Raw genomic sequence first — 17,230 nt, forward strand, 5'->3', positions numbered from 1 at the left:
AGCAAGGAACTCAGGACCGCGAGGGGTGCACCCACACACTGAGACAATGGGGATGTTCTATCGGGAACTCACCAAGGCCACCTGGCCTGGGTCTGAAAAAGCCTGGGATAAAACCGGATTCGCTGAACATAGAGGACAATGAGGACTACTGAGAACTCAAGATCAATGGCAATGGGTTTTTGATCCTACTGCACATACTGGCTTTGGGGGAGCCTAGGCAGCCTAGGCAGTTTGGATGCTCACCTTACTAGACCTGGATGGAGGTGGGTGGTCCTTGGACTTCCCACAGGGCAGGGAACCCTGATAGCTCTTTGGGCTGACGAGGGAGGGGGACTTGACGGGGGAGGGAGAGGAAAATGGGAGGCGGTGGCGGGGAAGAGACAGAAATCTTTAATAAATAAATGAATTAAAATAAGAAAAATAAAAAAAACCCTGAGATTTCAAATGTATTTTATGTTCTTTGGCATCTAGAAATCCGTGATCAGTTCCAGGTTCCAGGGAGCAGAGCTAAGACCATGTGAGATCAGACCTCCCTGGAGTCTTGCCTTTTGTCCCTCACCTTCCTGTAGTTATCTGATTTCCAACCCACTTGGAGCACCATGTGGAGACGGTGTCCTCCTCAGCTGCCTACTTACAGCAGTTCCCCAGCCTAACAGCCTCAAGCTCCGTGGAACTGCAGATCCTGCAAACATCATGCACTGTTACTCAAATTCTCCTTGGTTGGGGTTTTTAAAAAAGGTTAATAGAGCATTAATTGCAATGGTTAGCTAATTAAGCATCTTTAATCAATCTCTGTTTCCCAGATAAGCATCATTTAAAGACCCAAGCTGTATAAAGTGACCCTTTTAACGAGGTCAATGATTGGTCATTCATTCGAAAGCTCTGGACAGACTAAAAGAAAACGTACAATAACCCGTGCCTCCCCCACAGTCATTATATAGAAAGGAGAGAGAGAAAGCGCCAGTCCCACCGCGTGCCCCTTTGTGTTGTTCCTGCCAACACAGCAGACCTCCTGCTATATAGACCCTGTTCCCAGCCCTACACACCAACAGCGCCATCCCATCGGAACCGCCAACACCAGCCATGGGGAAGGTGAGCCCAGGGCACTCAGGGCCTGGGGAAAGACCAGCCCTCGGGTCCATGCCACAACAGATGTCTGAGCCTTGCCTTGCCTTCCAGATCACCTTCTATGAGGACCGCGGCTTCCAGGGCCGCCACTATGAGTGCAGCAGCGACCACTCCAACCTGCAGCCCTACTTCAGCCGCTGCAACTCTGTGCGCGTGGACAGTGGCTGCTGGATGCTCTATGAGCAGCCCAACTTCGCAGGCTGCCAGTACTTCCTGAGGCGCGGGGACTACCCTGACTACCAGCAGTGGATGGGCCTCAGCGACTCTGTCCGCTCCTGCCGCCTCATCCCCCACGTGAGTCCCTTCCTACATCTCTCTGGCCCACCATCTTCTTTGAGGAGATTCTTTAGAATTCGGGAAAATGCAGCAAACCTTTGACACTTGAAAGCTCCTAAGACAGACCGAAAAAAACTGTTCTTCACTTTTCCCATTTAACAGTAATGACTGGGGGTTTCTTTAGGTGGGTCCTGTGGTGTGCCAAGCTTTGAAGAGGTCAAGTCTGACCGCATGCATGAGTTCTTTTGGAAGCTATAGTACATTGAATGCATGGGATGATGGAAGTTTATCAGTAGCTGTTCATTCCTCCAGCTATATTGCTTAGGAGAATCCTTCCCCCGAGCGCTCTGGTGATGTAAGAAAACCCCTGCGGGACAGTGGGACCTGCCTGGAAGGGGCAGGAACAGAAAGGTGTCAAGACAGCTGAGTAGTCAGGACAGGCAAACTTAACTGCTATTGCTGCTGACATTTTACACTCCGGATTGGCACAGGCCTCTTGAGAACCTTTGACTTTTGGTTTGGAATTTGCAAATATGACTTGCTAGAACACATTTGAACTGAGACTTGAACTCCAATCTTTAGACCATTTATTTACATTTTGTCGATGCGTTTACATGGATTTTCAGAATGCACCCAAGGATAGCCCCAAACTTTCTGTTTTATAGTCTGGCCCCCAACTCTCAATCTTGGGATCTGCGTCTGCCGCCGAAGGGCTAAGACGGCAGATGCGCACCACCACAGCCTGTCTAAACGGAAATTTTAAGGCGCCTCTGATATCCGGGTTTGGAAACAGGGCCTGAAGCAAAAAGAAGGGATAGGCAGAGGATATCGGGTGAGCTGAGCTTTCTGATAATTTCCATCAGTCTGTGATTTACATGGCATTGACAATCGTTTTTTACTCTTTGAATTTAGTCACCTTTGATATAGAAAAGGTAAGAGGCCCATCCACCCGGCAGCGTGAGCTGATTGCCAAGCTCAGGTCAGGTTTTCTAACGTCCCCTTGTCTACTCTGCGTGCACAGTCCAGCTCTCACAGGATCAGGATCTACGAGCGCGAGGACTACAGAGGTCAGATGGTGGAGATCACCGACGACTGCTCCCACCTCCAGGACCGCTTCCACTTCAGTGACTTCCACTCCTTCCACGTGCTGGAAGGCTGCTGGGTCCTCTACGAGATGCCCAACTACCGGGGGCGGCAGTACCTGCTGAGGCCCGGGGAGTACAGGCGCTACCACGACTGGGGCGCCGTGAATGCCAGGGTGGGCTCTCTGCGGAGAGTCATGGATTTCTACTGAAATTTCTTACTCTGCTCTTTCATCATTTGGAAGTTAATAAAATGTTTTCTGTATGTTCCATGCAGTAATGGAGTCTTCTGTTCTTTTCGGCCTTCTTGGAAGGGTACAGCAAACAGCAGAGAGGACAAATATGGATATTCTTATATTCAGGTGTTGTGAGCTGAGTGGCCAGGAGCTCAGCTTCAGGATCCTGGACCCCAGCCACTCACTAGCTGTGTGTGGCAGGGCAAGTCACTAGACATTTCTGTGCCTCGGTTTCCTAATCTGTGAATATGGGATTAACAATACTCTTCTCTTGAGTCTTTGATGCGGATTACATGTGTCTGCATTTTTGTATCACAGACTATGGCTTTGCTGTAACAGTATCCCGGAAGCTGCTCTGTAAACTCGGTGCAGAGCATCCTCCCCTCTCATCCTCAGTGCTCTCAGCTGAAAGTCTTTTACGGTGACTGAATGAAGGAGAATGGATAAATAAAACTGCATCAGCAGGAGGCAGAGTTAGAGAGGTATTTGTTAGCACAGTCATGCCTGACAAATCCAACAAGTCTAAAACTATGGGGTTGAATGAAGAGATTTTTAAATATTTTGCATGCTGAGAGCAAAGATTTAGGAGCCAAAAGCCTTCTTTTAAATGAAGCCAAAAGATTCTTTCAAAATATTTTCCAAAGCAGCTATACAGCACTTGGTGGCGTGGGCTGAAAGAAACAGGTACACACTCTGTATATGAGTAAGGGCTGAGAGTACACGGTTAGGAAAATACTTGTCAGAAATGTAAAGTTCATATGCATGTCATGGACCTGGAAGATATTATCCCCAGACTTGGATCAATCTTTGTGACACCAATAGCCTTTGGTAACAATTCCTTCACTAAAAAAGAAAAAAGAAATGGAACTTGGGGGCTTGTTTGGGGAATCGATTATTTTTCTGCAAGGAGTCATGAAATGAAATCTAAGCAGTCATTCTGTTATATCAAATGAGTCTCTTTATGTGCAATACTATATTTTATATGCTTACATGGAAAAGGGAAAAAGGAAATTGCTATACAGCTCATGATTTTTGCTTTAATAATTAAATTACAACTCTTAAAAGTAAATTGACAGTAAACTAAAAACCTGATCATAAAATAAAGACTTAAAATTATTTTCTTTTTTAAGATCAATGTTCTTTTTTGAGGTTATATTTTTTTTCCTTGTCTTCCCTTCACGCAAATTATTTTCTACTTGAGTAAAAGTACCAGTCAACTATCAAATACATTACCTAAAAATCTCAAACATTAGAATACAATAGTTAGATTACTTTGGGCTGATAGTTTACTTCCATGATATACTTGCAAGCTCTAAGATAGCTGGAGAATCTCTGAGGACATCTTAGAGTAGCTGTGTCTAGTGCATACATGGATATGAACAACTGAAGTGAGTTTAGTCTCAGGGAAGATATATCCTAAGCATAAAATAGACACCGCAACTTAAAGACTTAGTTTGAAAAGTACAAATATCCCCTTAATGTGTTTGCATATAGCTTAATGTTTAAATAAAAGTATTTTATATATTAGACTAAATAAAATATAGAGTAAATTAAAATTAAATCAACTTCACCCATACATTTTAACTTCTTAAATATAGCAATCTTTTTAAAGTTTTAAAAAATAAGTCTTGGATCTAAGATTCCATTCTTTACTAAATTTATGCTGAGCAGTGATGATGGAGCCATTCACGCAGGATAAAAAATGGGAATTTGTATTCAAAAAGCACTCAGACCTTAGCTTTTGGGTTCAAGATATCCTGGCAGGAAATTCTGTTATTCTGGGAATTTAATCAGATAGAAGGTAAAATATTCAAACATTCCAAACAGAAATTCCCCTAGGATGAGATGCTCAATTGAACTATAATTTTCACTTGTCATCAGTAAAAGAGAACGAGAGGAGAGTGGTATGAGCGTCCCATTGAAATGCCCCAATGAAGCGAAATGTCAGCAGCAAACGTGGAGCCCACTGAAACAGGTTCTACTCACTAGAACCCTCCAGTCTGCTCCTGGTGCAGCGATAGCTCTTCAGTTCCAGGGTTTTCATTTTGGACTCTTCTGCATTTGGCTTACATACTGAACTCTGAAATTCCACAGATAGCATCCTAACATATCTGCATCCCCTGGAAATCTAGTGTAGAGGATGGGGTAGAAGGTAGACTCAAGAGTGAACAATGTGTACCTCAGATGCTCTCTGACCTTACCCGGTCTACATTAACAGTCACACAGAGGCAGTAGGAGACACTTCTAGACTCTTACCTCTGTACACATTTTGCTTTTATCTCTACCCCCTCATCTTCATGGTGCTTCTTTCTGTATCCATGTTATTTTTCAATGATTGAAGAATAATTGAAGGAGAATCCCAGAGGCATTTTGCATAACAATGAACTTAGCAAGGCCAGTTTTGCTTTTATTTTTGTATTTTGCTGTTGTTGTTGTTAAATATAAAGCATAAATTCTTACTCTAGATGACAGGTAATAATGAAATCCTGCATTTAAGTATAGGGAGAAAACCCATGTGAGGTAGTTACTTATGAAGAGTTGGAATAAGATAGTCACCTACAAAACATTATTTGGGGAAGAGACTACCATGGTCTAAGAGAGTAGGAGAAGGTAGGAGAAGTGAGCCCTTTGGGGATCATGGTAAGAGGAATATCAAAGTTACTGGTAGACAAGAATAACAAAATCTGTACCAACCAGAAAATCCATGCCTTACCTAAAGGCATAAGAACTTACCTAAAGGGATGGGAACTTATCTGAAGTCACAGGAACTTATGTAAAGGCACAGGAACTTACCTAAAGGCACTGGAACTTACCTAGAGTAATAGAAATTTACCTAAAGGCATAGGAACACAAGAACCTTAATTCACATGGAGAATATAATTCAGTAAATTCTAAGCATGTTTGGTTTGTTATCTCTGAATAGATAGTCTGTCTTAAAAAGGAATACTTCAGGCCAAGAGAGACAGGATTCTAATGTTCACATATATCCCAATATCCCACTGCAGTCTGTTGCTATGCAGTACCCTTTTTTGTGGCTGATTTCTCACATGTTCCATTGCTTTTCCATACACACTGTACTGGAGAGTGTTATGTCAACTAACATAAGCCAAAGTCATCTGAGAGAAGTATTGGCTGGAGGAGCGGAAGGACCTCCCGCAACAGAGAAGGGAACCAATTTCCTTAAGATTAGGCTCTGTGCAATCCTAAAGCATATTTTCTTAACTAGTGATTGATGGGGGAGGGCCCAGTCCATTGTGAGTGACGCTATCCCGGGTTTTGTAAAAAATCAGGCTGATCAAGCCATGAGGAGAAAGCCAGTAAGCAGCACTTCTCCAAGGCCTCTGCATCAGCTCCTGCCTCCGGGTACTTGCACTGCTTCTGTTACGGTCCTGACTTACTCCAATGGTGAACAATGATGTGGAAGTGTAAGCCAAATGAACCCATTTCTTCTCATTTTTTTTCTCAATTTGCTTTTGGTCATGGTGTTTTATCACAGCAATAATAACCCTAATGAAGACTAAGTGTAACCACGTTCTCTGGCTTGAAAATAATACTCTCACTTACTAAGAGCCACAGCAGAAACAAAAGTGGACCATGCATCAATCAGGAACTAGACTAGGACTCCACCTCAAATGGTCCATAACCTTTATGATCTGCAGCTTACAGTCACACATAAGAGACGTAGAAGGCACTGCCTACATCCTTCCTCTGTGCACTTGTGCACTTCTTGTTTTGCCTCTCCCCCTTCTTCTCCCTGATCATTCACGTTCTTTTTAAACTATTGAAAGAAAATAAGACATGATAGTGTCCAACCTGGATGGACAATTAAAGAAGAACCCCAAAGGTAGGTGTTTTTTTATAGTAATGCCCAATTCACAGGCATAGCTTTTTGTCAGCTTTACAAAATAAATTCTTACTTGATATGAGAAGAAATAATGAAATCCTGCACTGAAGTGCAGGACTCAAAAGGAGAGGTTTCTCCTTCATGATGCAGAACAACATTTGACAGTATATGTCAGATAGCTAGTTAAGAGAAATTTTTTATAAAAATTGAGAACTAAAATCTAGAGAAATGAGGCATGGTTTGTTCATGAACTATTTAATCGCATGCCTAGAGGAAAACACAAATACTGTATGCTGTCTTCGTGAATAGAATGATAAAAGATGAAAAACAAAACATCACGAAGAAGTTTTTTATTTCAAATCAAGTGCTGGTTTTCAAAATTCAGTTGAAGTCATTTTTTAAAACAAGATAAGAGTCTGGAAAGGTTTCCAGGATGCTTGCTCCGAAAACGCAATTATTTTTATTCTGCCACATTTGTAGACATAGAGATAGGAGCTGTCGGAGAATGGTTGAAGGAATTCTAAGTCACTGAAACCAAAACATTGATAAAAGACTGAATGTTAAACTGATGAGTTGTTTACAGTGCTTGAGAGATAAAGAACAACTCTATAAGAATTGCATCTGTGATTAAATTTATGAAAACCCTTTAACCTGGCAATGGAAGGACTGCACTCAGCAATTAAATGTGATATTGGAGGTGATAAATGCTGTGAATATGTTTTATTACCATTGGTTAATAAAGAAGCTGCCACTGTGACCCTGGATCCAGGGCAAGAGAATGGTCCTCAGAGGCAGTGAAAATGCCTCTGCCATATTTGATTTGGCAGAGCCAACAGGCAAGACCACGGAGTTGATCTTTGGCATACCAGCTTAGCCACATAAAGACAGAAAATACACAATGTTCAATGGATTATCAGGGTAAAGTCAGGCAGGAAGTCTGAACAGAAGTATAGAGAGAGTAGCCAGCAGCTGCTGAGTAAAGAGGAAATGTAGAAAATGAGGTAACACCATGGCCACATAGCAATGTATAGATTAACAGAAATGGTTAATTTAATATTTAATAGCTGGCTAGGAATATGCCTGAGCTAGTGATCAAACAATGTTGTAATTAATATAATTCTGTGTGATTATTCAGAGATTGGCAGCTGGAAAACAGAAGCTCAGTCTCTGTTCTCAAATGGTGTCAAATGTGGGGCAAGAATAGTCACATAAAGTCTGAGAAAGCTTTTTAAAAAAAAAGAAAAAGAAAGAAAGAAAACAACACTTTTAGGTCCACAAAAAATGGGAGTCAATTGTAGCTTCTTGGTAGCCACATTTTTTCAGCTAGGCTCTGTTTGCTGATGGAAAGCAGAAGCATGGCTTCTTTGTCATTTGTTGTTGCTGTTTGTTTGTTTTTCAAGACAAGGTTTCTCTGTAGCTTTGGCACCTGTACTGGAACTAGCTCTTGTAGATCCTTTAAGAGACAGCTTCCTTGTTTGTGCTGGTGGCACAAATGGCTTTAGATCTTTTGGAAGATCCTGCTATGGAGCATTTAAATGGGATTTGTGATGTGAGTAGCATTCTACTAGTTGCTTAATGGTGGCAAAGACCTACAACATCCCTGAGCTGAAGCAGTGAGAATGACTCACAGAGGCAGTAAACATATCTCTGCCTTCTTGGAAAGCCAAGCACAGTGGAACCAACAGCCAATGTGGCCACTTTGGTCTAAGCCATTACTGCTTAACAGTGATCAAAAGTATGCAATAAAAACAGATTCAGACAAAAATAAACCTCTGAAAGGGCCACAGAGTATTTAAGAAACATACATACACTTAAGGAAAAATAAATATAGGCAGGTATAGAAATAGTTTTCAAAAATAAAACAAAGTCCTTAAAGAGACAGTAAAAATAATTTAAGAGTACAGACTGTCTTAGATTAAAGGATTAAAGGTAATAAAATGAATATTAAAAAGTAATGGAGTAAAGAATTTAGCCAATTAATGATGGAAAAATACAGAGAGTCTGGATTATGTATATTATTGTGTTTTCATTGAATATGTTGACTGTTAATGAACTAACTGCAGAGAGACATTTGATTGTGGGGACTACTAAGTTAAACCAACATATATATTTTAAATGTGTTCTGATTTCAAAGTTTGAGTCTAAGGATGTGTTACTATGGCAAAGGGGTTCTGCCTTTGTATCCACAGAGGATGGGAACCTTTGGATTCCTTTCAGGCTAATGTGATTTTACGGAACAAGACCAACCAAAATATCTCCAAGAACCTTAAAAATACTTTGTTCAACAATCAACAGGAAACAGTTTGGAGGAAACTATGCCCAAATTCCCAAAATAATTATTTATAAAAGTTTATTTTCAGTTTTTAAAAGGATTAGTTATAAATTATCAATGGTCACAGTCAATTTCTAAAAGAAAAATAAAGGGGATATGATATAGTGATGATTACTTTGCACTGGTGTGTGTCCTATTGTATTGATACAAAAATAAGGTAGATTTTGTTACACTGTGTATATGTATTTCTGCTCTTGTTTAAGGTATTATGTTTGTGAAACTTATTTTAAAATGCAATATATAGTTAAGAAATACAGATTAGTAGATAGTCATCTATAATAATCAACTTTTACTTATATATTTTAGTTAGATAGATAACTTTCAACATTTCAAAGACCTACAGAATATGGTATTTAAAAGGATTTAAGAACATTTCTCTGCAGTGAGATATGTTTGCTTCTGGCAGCACCAATTACTTCAGAGAGGTTGATGGGCTTTGAAGAAACTTGTTATGGAATTAGCCTTCAATGTGACAAGGCTAATTTGGGTAAGAAGCTGCTCTTGCCTAAGCTGTTTGATGGTATGCTGTATGCATACCATCCTGAAATGCAGGACCCACAGAAAAATGACTGTTTAACTTATCTAAAGAGGTGAGACAGGCCTTTAGGGTTCCTGCTTCATGGAAGAGTCTGCCGGACATTCTGCAGGAATGGAAGAAAGTGACTGAAAAACTGCCAATATAGGCAAAACACTCTTTCAAATTTCTTGCTTTGTGGAAATGTCTGCTAGATACTACAGAACTATAGGCTGAAGATGGATGCCCCAATGTTACAGAAGAACTTTGAGTGACTGTCCAGGCAGCAAGAAGTCTCTGTCAATTCTAGAGTTTTGGAAGATGCTTAGAATGCACTTCCTGTTTACTTAGGTAATATTATATCCTTCTGGAGTCTTTGGTGGAGTTAAATACAGATAGTTAGAGTTTTTCTTAGTTATGATAAAATATAAATTAGATATAAAACTTTATACTAACAAAGATAAAATAGATGATGGAATATTTTCTTAAATTTTGTCAGATACAAATAGACTAAATACTGTAACTATAATTCTTGCTTTATACTCATCTTGTTATATGAAATTTTACTATGCTAAAGTTAAAACCTTCCTTTTTATTTACCTAGAAAATGGGAGATAATGTGGTGACGTGGGAGGTGATGTATGCTGTGAATATGTTTATTGCCATTGGTTAATATAGAAGCTGATTTTGTCCAATGGCTTTACAGAATATAGCCAGGCTGGAAAAGATATATAGAGAGAATATGCAGAGTGAATGAGAAATCATGAAGCCTTCATAGTAGACAGACGCCTCTGCCAGAGCCCACTGAAACTTTGCTGGTAGACCACAACCTCATGGTGATTAGGATTAATGGAGATGGGTCAGTTTAGGATATAAGAATTAGCTATTGGACCAACAGTATTGCAAATAATATAGTTTCCAGGTACTTATTTCATGTCTTAGTAGCTGGGAACAAATAAGCAGCCCCCCCCCCAACAATTTGGTATTCCACTTGTATGCTATAAACATGTTTTATTACTATTGGTTAGTAAAGAAGCCTTGGGTATGGCTTATCAGAGTAAAACCAGACAAGAAATCTGAACATAAATAGAGAGTAGGCAGAGTCAAGTAGACACCAGCTGGCTGCTGAGAAAAAAAGGCAGAAAATGCTACATGGCCTTGAGGCAATGCATAAACTAATGGAAATGGGTTAATTTAAGATGTAAGAGCTAGCTAGAAATATGCCTGACCCATTAGCCAAACAGTGTTATAATTAATAAAGTTTCTATGTGATTACTCAGGGCTGGGTGGCTGGGAAATAAAAGCACAGTCTCCATCTACAAGTCTTCACTGTTTATATGTCTGCACCATGTGTGTGCAGTTCTTTGGAAGACAGAGAGGGTGTTGGACCACCTAGCACTGGAGTTATTGATGATTTTAGTTGAAATGCTGATGCTGGAAACCAAATTCTGTTCCTGTGTTAGAGCACATGGAGCTTTTAACCATTGAACCATGTCTCTATCCAGCATTTCACACACTCTTGTTCTTCTCTTCTTTGCCAAAAACAATGGAAGGACAGAAGAGACACAAAAAGAAGTTAGTGAACAACTGAACTGAAATCTGTTGTGTGTCCTTATCAGATAAAAGTAAATGATCCTATTCTGGGCATCAGTGTTAATTGAGAGCAGAGGAGTTTGAGACTTAGTCAAATTTATACACACACACACACACAGAGACATACACACACACAGACCACACACACACACACACTATTAAATACCATTAGGATTCTTAAATTGTGAGCTCATAGAATAAGAAAAAATACTGATGATTAGGATTATAGCATGTACAACAATGATAATAAACGTATAATAGTATTGCTAACTTCAAGGGTCATGATGCATATAGAATTAGTATAATTTATTCAATTTCTATTTACCCTTTTACTACTCTCATTTGTCCTCCTCTCAATTATTTTTAATTGCTGTAGCAAAACACAATGACCAATGCAATTAATAAACGAAAATGTTTGATTTGTCATTTGAAAAAACTTAAGTCCATGATGGCAGAAGAAGGAACAGCTGAGAACTCACATCTTAATCTAAAACCACAAGGCAGAAAGAGAGAAGTGGGGATCACATGAGTTTTTTGGAAACTCAGAGCCCATCCCAGTGACACAGCTCCTTCCAAAAGATCATCATTTCTAACCTTTCTCAAAAAGTTCAGGGACCATGTATTCAAAGATGTGAGCCTATGGAGGTCGTTCTCATTCAAACCATCACACATGGACAGTGTAGCACACACACAGCCCTGAAAATCCCATATCCAAATCCCCCCCCCACAGCAGTTAAGAGCATTGCCTATTCTTTAATTAAAAATTTCCGCCTCCTCCCCGCCTCCCTTTTCCCTCCCCCTCCTCCCACTCCCCATCTTACCTCCCCTCCCCCTCCCTCTCCAGTCCAAAGAGTAGTCAGGGTTCCCTGCCCAGAGAGAAGTCCAAGGTCCTCCCCTCTCCATCCAGGTCTAGGAAGGTGAGCATCCAAACAGGCTAGGCTCCAAATTTTTAAAAGATAACTTGTTGCTCTTTTGAATAAATTGTGATCATCTCTAGCATACTGTTTCCAAGGTATTACTTGAATTCAAGCAGGGTTGGTTTTTTTTTTTGTATGTTATCAATCAAATATTAAAGAAAGAAACCTAGAGTATTAGAAAAAAAATTTCTCCTTTCAATTTCTGATAGTATTTTATGGATATCACCTACTCATTTGAAAAAGGAAATAATTCTTTTAAATGAAAATTAAAATAACATGAAGAAATGGGAGGCATTTTTTCCCTTTTACCCTATTTGCATGAAAAATATGTCCCTCCTGCCCCTTACACAATTCACAAATGAAGAGAAACAGGTTGGGCAGCAGCCCACTGAGTTTTCCAAGGAGCAAGAGGACAATGTGATATGCGTTCTTTTGTCTCTGTGCCATCCCTGAACACCTCTACATCAGAAAAATAAAAAAAGCTAGTGCCTGCAAAACTCTTTCTTTATACAACAATATAACTCGTTTTAAACAAAGTAGTTCTGGTTGGAGGGGAGTATACAATGTATACATTAATGAGAATAGTTTTTGAACTAATTTTCTTTTTCTAATAATCTTTTCAGTGTTTGACTCATTCTTGTGATAATTGTCAAGGAATGACTTATGTTTTGAATATGGAACCAGTTTATACAACAATATAAATGATAGAAATGGATAAATTAGACAGGTAATTAAATTTGTCAATACAATACTTGCTTAAATATGTAAACAAAAATGAGTAAATAAAGTAAGCAAAAGACAAACCTGTGTATGCAAGGATATGATTAATATTTTCTTCTATTTAAATGAAGCTATGAAAAATATCTGCAATTATGTTTAAAACAATAACAAAAGAGTTTTCAACAAGCCAAAAGTTTTCCTAGAAAAAGGCTCATCTTCTCTGTACAAAACACATTTCATTAGTGAAGAAAACTTGGTCTTCTCTAGGAATATGCTGTGGATGATGAATGTGATGGGGAAGGCTGTCAGGGGATAATCTACTCAATGAATTTTTTATCATAAACTAGTTGATGAGAAAACTAAAAGTGGGAACATGAGCTATGTAGGAAGTGTTAGGAGAGGTGCAGATTCAATAGGCAGCTTGGCCTGAGCTTTCCCTACTGGGCAGGAGGAGAATGAAAGCTGCCTGCTCTCTACACATAACAAAAGGTTCTGTTCGATTATGGGAGGTCACTATAAATGATGAAATTTACTGTATTTTACTTTAATTAAATAAAACACCTTGTGAAGTTTTAAAAGACTTCATGGCTTCATTCTTGCTGAAGATAATTGAACACACCACAGGTAGCCTTAGGCTTCATTCTCAGATGGTAATTTTCTGTGGCATAAAGAGAACAAGAAGCAATATTTTTCTTTAGTGTATATAAATGTTTATAAAGAATTCTTTTGACATGTTTTTAGGATCCCCCATAACAATGTTTCATGAATGTTTCCAAAAGCAATAGCAATGACGGAGAGATTCAAATATATGAAGAAGGAAATAATAATCTCTAAAAGCAAATACCAATTGAATCTAAAAGAAATGTGACCTATTTGATAAGACTTGATTCTCTTTGCACCATGAATTAATAGTTTCTAAGATATATGACATATACTGAGTATAAGAGAAAGCCAAGAGGCTACATTGGTTGTGATTTCTGATAATATAACTTATATTCATTACTTTTTAGCACTAAACCACTTAGACTGAAAGTCCAACAATTCCAACTTAAACTTACCATTTAGACTTGTGTTCACAAATGAAGAGATTATGTTAAATGATACATGGTCAAGAGAAGATTCTGTAAAGAAAATGATGTTCCTTGTTTAACCAAGTAAAATCATCTACACACTGAGAGATTTAGGATTTGAAAAAAATGGAGAATTCAGAGTAGCAATTGTATCTCAAAAATATGAAACAAATGGAATTTAATGGGAAAGGTATCTTAATAGGTATTTCTACAAATACATATGAAGGGCCAATATGCATTAGAAAAGGCAGTTCCACTACTAAGTATTTGCAAAAATAAAATAAAACCTACATCCACATAGAAACTTATCAACATATTCCCAGGGCTGTATTATTCATAATCATCAAAGGTGAAAACAATTTAGAAATCCACCAAATGATGAATGAACAAGACAAACATGGTGAGTGGTTAGGATAGAATATTTTTCATCAGTAAAAGAACGAATTAAATAAATGCTACAATGTAAGCAAGCTTTCAAATACTATGATTTGTAAAAGAATTCAATCACAATAAACAATATCATTTGGTTATTTCACTCTGAATTGTAGCCAGAATAGACAAACCTATACACAAAATAGATTGTGACTCCTGGCAGGGAAGCAGGTAGGCTAATTACAGATCTCCACCTCTGTCTCCAGTCCCCAAGTACAATTTCCCAGTCTCTTCCACCTTCATAGTAGAATACCTGCGGCAGCCCCGCAAACTCATCTCTAGTGTATACCACAGTTATTACCCCCAAACTCCCTCTCATTTCTGCTTTATTCCACCCCGTAACACCAGCAGACACTCCCTGCAAACATTCAGGCCACACCTACCAGTGAAACCCTCTGCTCCTACAAATCAAATCCCCCAGTCTCATCCCTAGGTCTGTAGCAGAACACCTGCTGCAGCCTCCTCCCACCATCTCCAATGGATGCTACAGATCTTCCCCTCCTAACCTGCCTTCCCCCCAGTCTTTGCTTTATCCCATTCTCCGACTCCAGCAGGCACTGCCTGTGAGCACACAGGCTACTCCAGCCAGGGAAGCAGGTAGGCTTCCGTTACATCTCCTTCCATTTTTCCAGTGCCCTGGTCTTTCTGCTGTACTTTCTCATCACTGCGTTAACGCATTCCCAGAAAACTATCTAGGCAGATCCTGGTGGAACACCCAGGTTTCCTCTTTCTTTCAAAGTCCCTCCACTGCCCCTAGTGTACCCCCTAGTATCCACATCTATCAAGACCCCCCAAAAAAATTTTCTAACATACAACACACAACTACCACAGTCTCCTAAGAACCAGAGAGTAAACAGATACCTTGAAACAAAATACCTATCCAAAAAAGATAAGATCAAAAACACTGATGACAACTTATGCTGGAGAGGTTGTGGTGTAAAGGGAAGACTTCTGCATTGCTGGTGGGAATGCAAGCTGGTACAAGGCCTTTGGATATCAGTGTGGCAATTTCTCAGAAAATTAGGAAACAACCTTCCTCAAGACCCAGTAATACCACTTTTGGATATATATCCAAAGGATGCTCAATCATGCCACAAGGACATGTGCTTAGCTATGTTCATAGCAGCATTGTTTGTCATAGTCAGAACCTGGAAACAACCTAAATGCCCCTCTACTGAAGAATGAATAAGGAAAATGTGGTACATTTACACAATGGAATACTACACAGCAGAAAATAATAACATCTTGAATTTTGCAGGAAAATGGATGGAGCTAGAAAACATCTTTTTGAGTGAGGTAACCCAGAACCAGAAAGACAATTATCACATGTACTTACTTCTAAGTGGTTTTTTAAACATAAAGCAAAGAAAAGCAGTCCACAAATCACAATCCCAGAGAACCTAGACAACAATGAGGACCCTGAGAGAGACCATGGATCTAATCTACATGGGAAGTGGAAAAAGACAAGATCTCCTGAGTAAATTGGTAGCATAGGGACCTTGGGAAGGGGTTTAAAGGGGAGGAGAGAGGCAGGAAGGGGAGCAGAGAAAAATGTAGAGCTCAGTAAAAATCAATTAAAAAAAGGAAAAAAGAAACAGAAGAAAAAAAGATAAGACCAAATATCAGCAGCTAGAATTACAATCTTCCCAATCCCAAATGCCTGGATACCAGTGAAGAAACACAAGCCTAATAGCCAGGACAATGCCTCTATCAGAACCTACCAACCCTACCACAGCAGATCCTGAATATTCCAACATATTTAAATCATGAATAAAAGAACTTAAAACAGCCTTTATGAATATGATAGAAGTCTTTGAAAAGGAAATGAATAAATTCCTTAAAGAAATCTATGATAACGCAAACAATCATTAGAAGAAAATGAATAAAATGATCCATGACCTTAAAGTGAAAATGGAAGCAATAAAGAAAGCCCCAAATAAGAGAAATCTGGAAATGAAACATTTAGAAACTTGAACAGGATCCACTGAGGCAAGCTTCATCAACAGAACACAAAAATGTAAGAGACAATCTTAGTCATTAAAGACATATGTCCCACCCACCTCGGCTGCACTAGCCTGGTAGTGGGCAAGCCTCGTGCAGGCAGCCTGCTCCAACACCCCAATCTACAAGTCCCACTCCACCGCTAAATCCACTTATTCTCCGCGAACACAGCAGTTCTCCTAAATACAGACTGTGACTACACGGAGTGGACCAAGAAGTGACTGACCAGTCCCCCAGCTGGACAACCCAGTCTTTAGGCTCCAGGGCAAAACCCTGAATCTCCTCCACATAAACACTCTGAACAGAGGGCAGGCCTTCTTCAGGAAGCCTGCTCCAGCACTCCCCCTACCCCCACTATTGGACTCTGCAATCTAGAAGTCCCACTCCACCCCTAAACTCTCCCTGAGACATAGAAGTAGCTGCACAGAACTAACCAAGAGCGGCTCCCTGAGACACAGACACCAACTGCAAGGATCCAAGAAAGGATCCCCGAGACACAGACACCAACTGCAAGGATCCAAGAAAGGATCCCCGAGACACAGACAAGGTCTGCAAAGATAAAGATAGGACCATGAGACACTGTCCGCAACAACTGGAAGAAGATATGGGTAGGTGCCAATACAAAAATACATTCAATAGTCTAAAGACCAATATAGCCACACCAGAACCTAGTGGTCCTATAACAGGAAGACCTGAACATTCTAACCAAGGAGAAGCAGAAGAAAATGACCTTAAATATAACTTTATGAAGATGACAGAGACCCTTAAAAAGGAAATGAAAATTTTCCTTAAAGAAATTGAGGAAAAGACAAACAAAAAATTGAAAGAAATCAAAAATCTCTTAAAGAAGCCCAAGAAATAACATCAAACAAGTAAAGCAAACAGCTCAAAGAGTTCAATACTTGAAAAGTGAAATAGAGACAATAAAGACAATACAAACTGAGTTAATTCTGAAAATAGAAAATCTGGGTAAATGAACAGGAGCTACAGATGCAAGCATTACCAACAGAATGTGAGAGATAGAAGAGAAAAATCTCAGAAGTTGAAGATACAATAGATGAAATAGATTCATTGGTCAAAGAATA

The 17,230-nt window shown here is 39.5% G+C and overlaps 1 protein-coding gene across 3 annotated transcripts; it reads left to right on the forward strand.

The window, feature by feature from the left end:
• The first annotated feature begins 1,083 nt into the window (after window positions 1-1,083).
• On the forward strand, window positions 1,084-2,698 carry LOC142836808 (gamma-crystallin E-like). Of its 3 annotated transcripts, XM_075951416.1 has the most exons (4): window positions 1,084-1,092; window positions 1,180-1,426; window positions 1,589-1,592; window positions 2,431-2,698. In XM_075951416.1, the coding sequence occupies exons 1-4, from the start codon at window positions 1,084-1,086 to the stop codon at window positions 2,696-2,698; spliced, it is 528 nt and encodes a 175-aa protein (XP_075807531.1). The 3 variants fall into 3 exon arrangements, with proteins under 3 accessions (XP_075807531.1, XP_075807532.1, XP_075807533.1); XM_075951417.1 differs by lacking the exon at window positions 1,589-1,592 and having other exon boundaries at window positions 1,180-1,422; window positions 2,426-2,698; XM_075951418.1 differs by lacking the exon at window positions 1,589-1,592 and having other exon boundaries at window positions 1,180-1,422; window positions 2,440-2,532.
• The last annotated feature ends 14,532 nt before the right edge of the window (window positions 2,699-17,230 follow it).

Source organism: Microtus pennsylvanicus, chromosome 17, assembly GCF_037038515.1.
Source record: "Microtus pennsylvanicus isolate mMicPen1 chromosome 17, mMicPen1.hap1, whole genome shotgun sequence".
NCBI lineage: Eukaryota > Metazoa > Chordata > Mammalia > Rodentia > Cricetidae > Microtus > Microtus pennsylvanicus.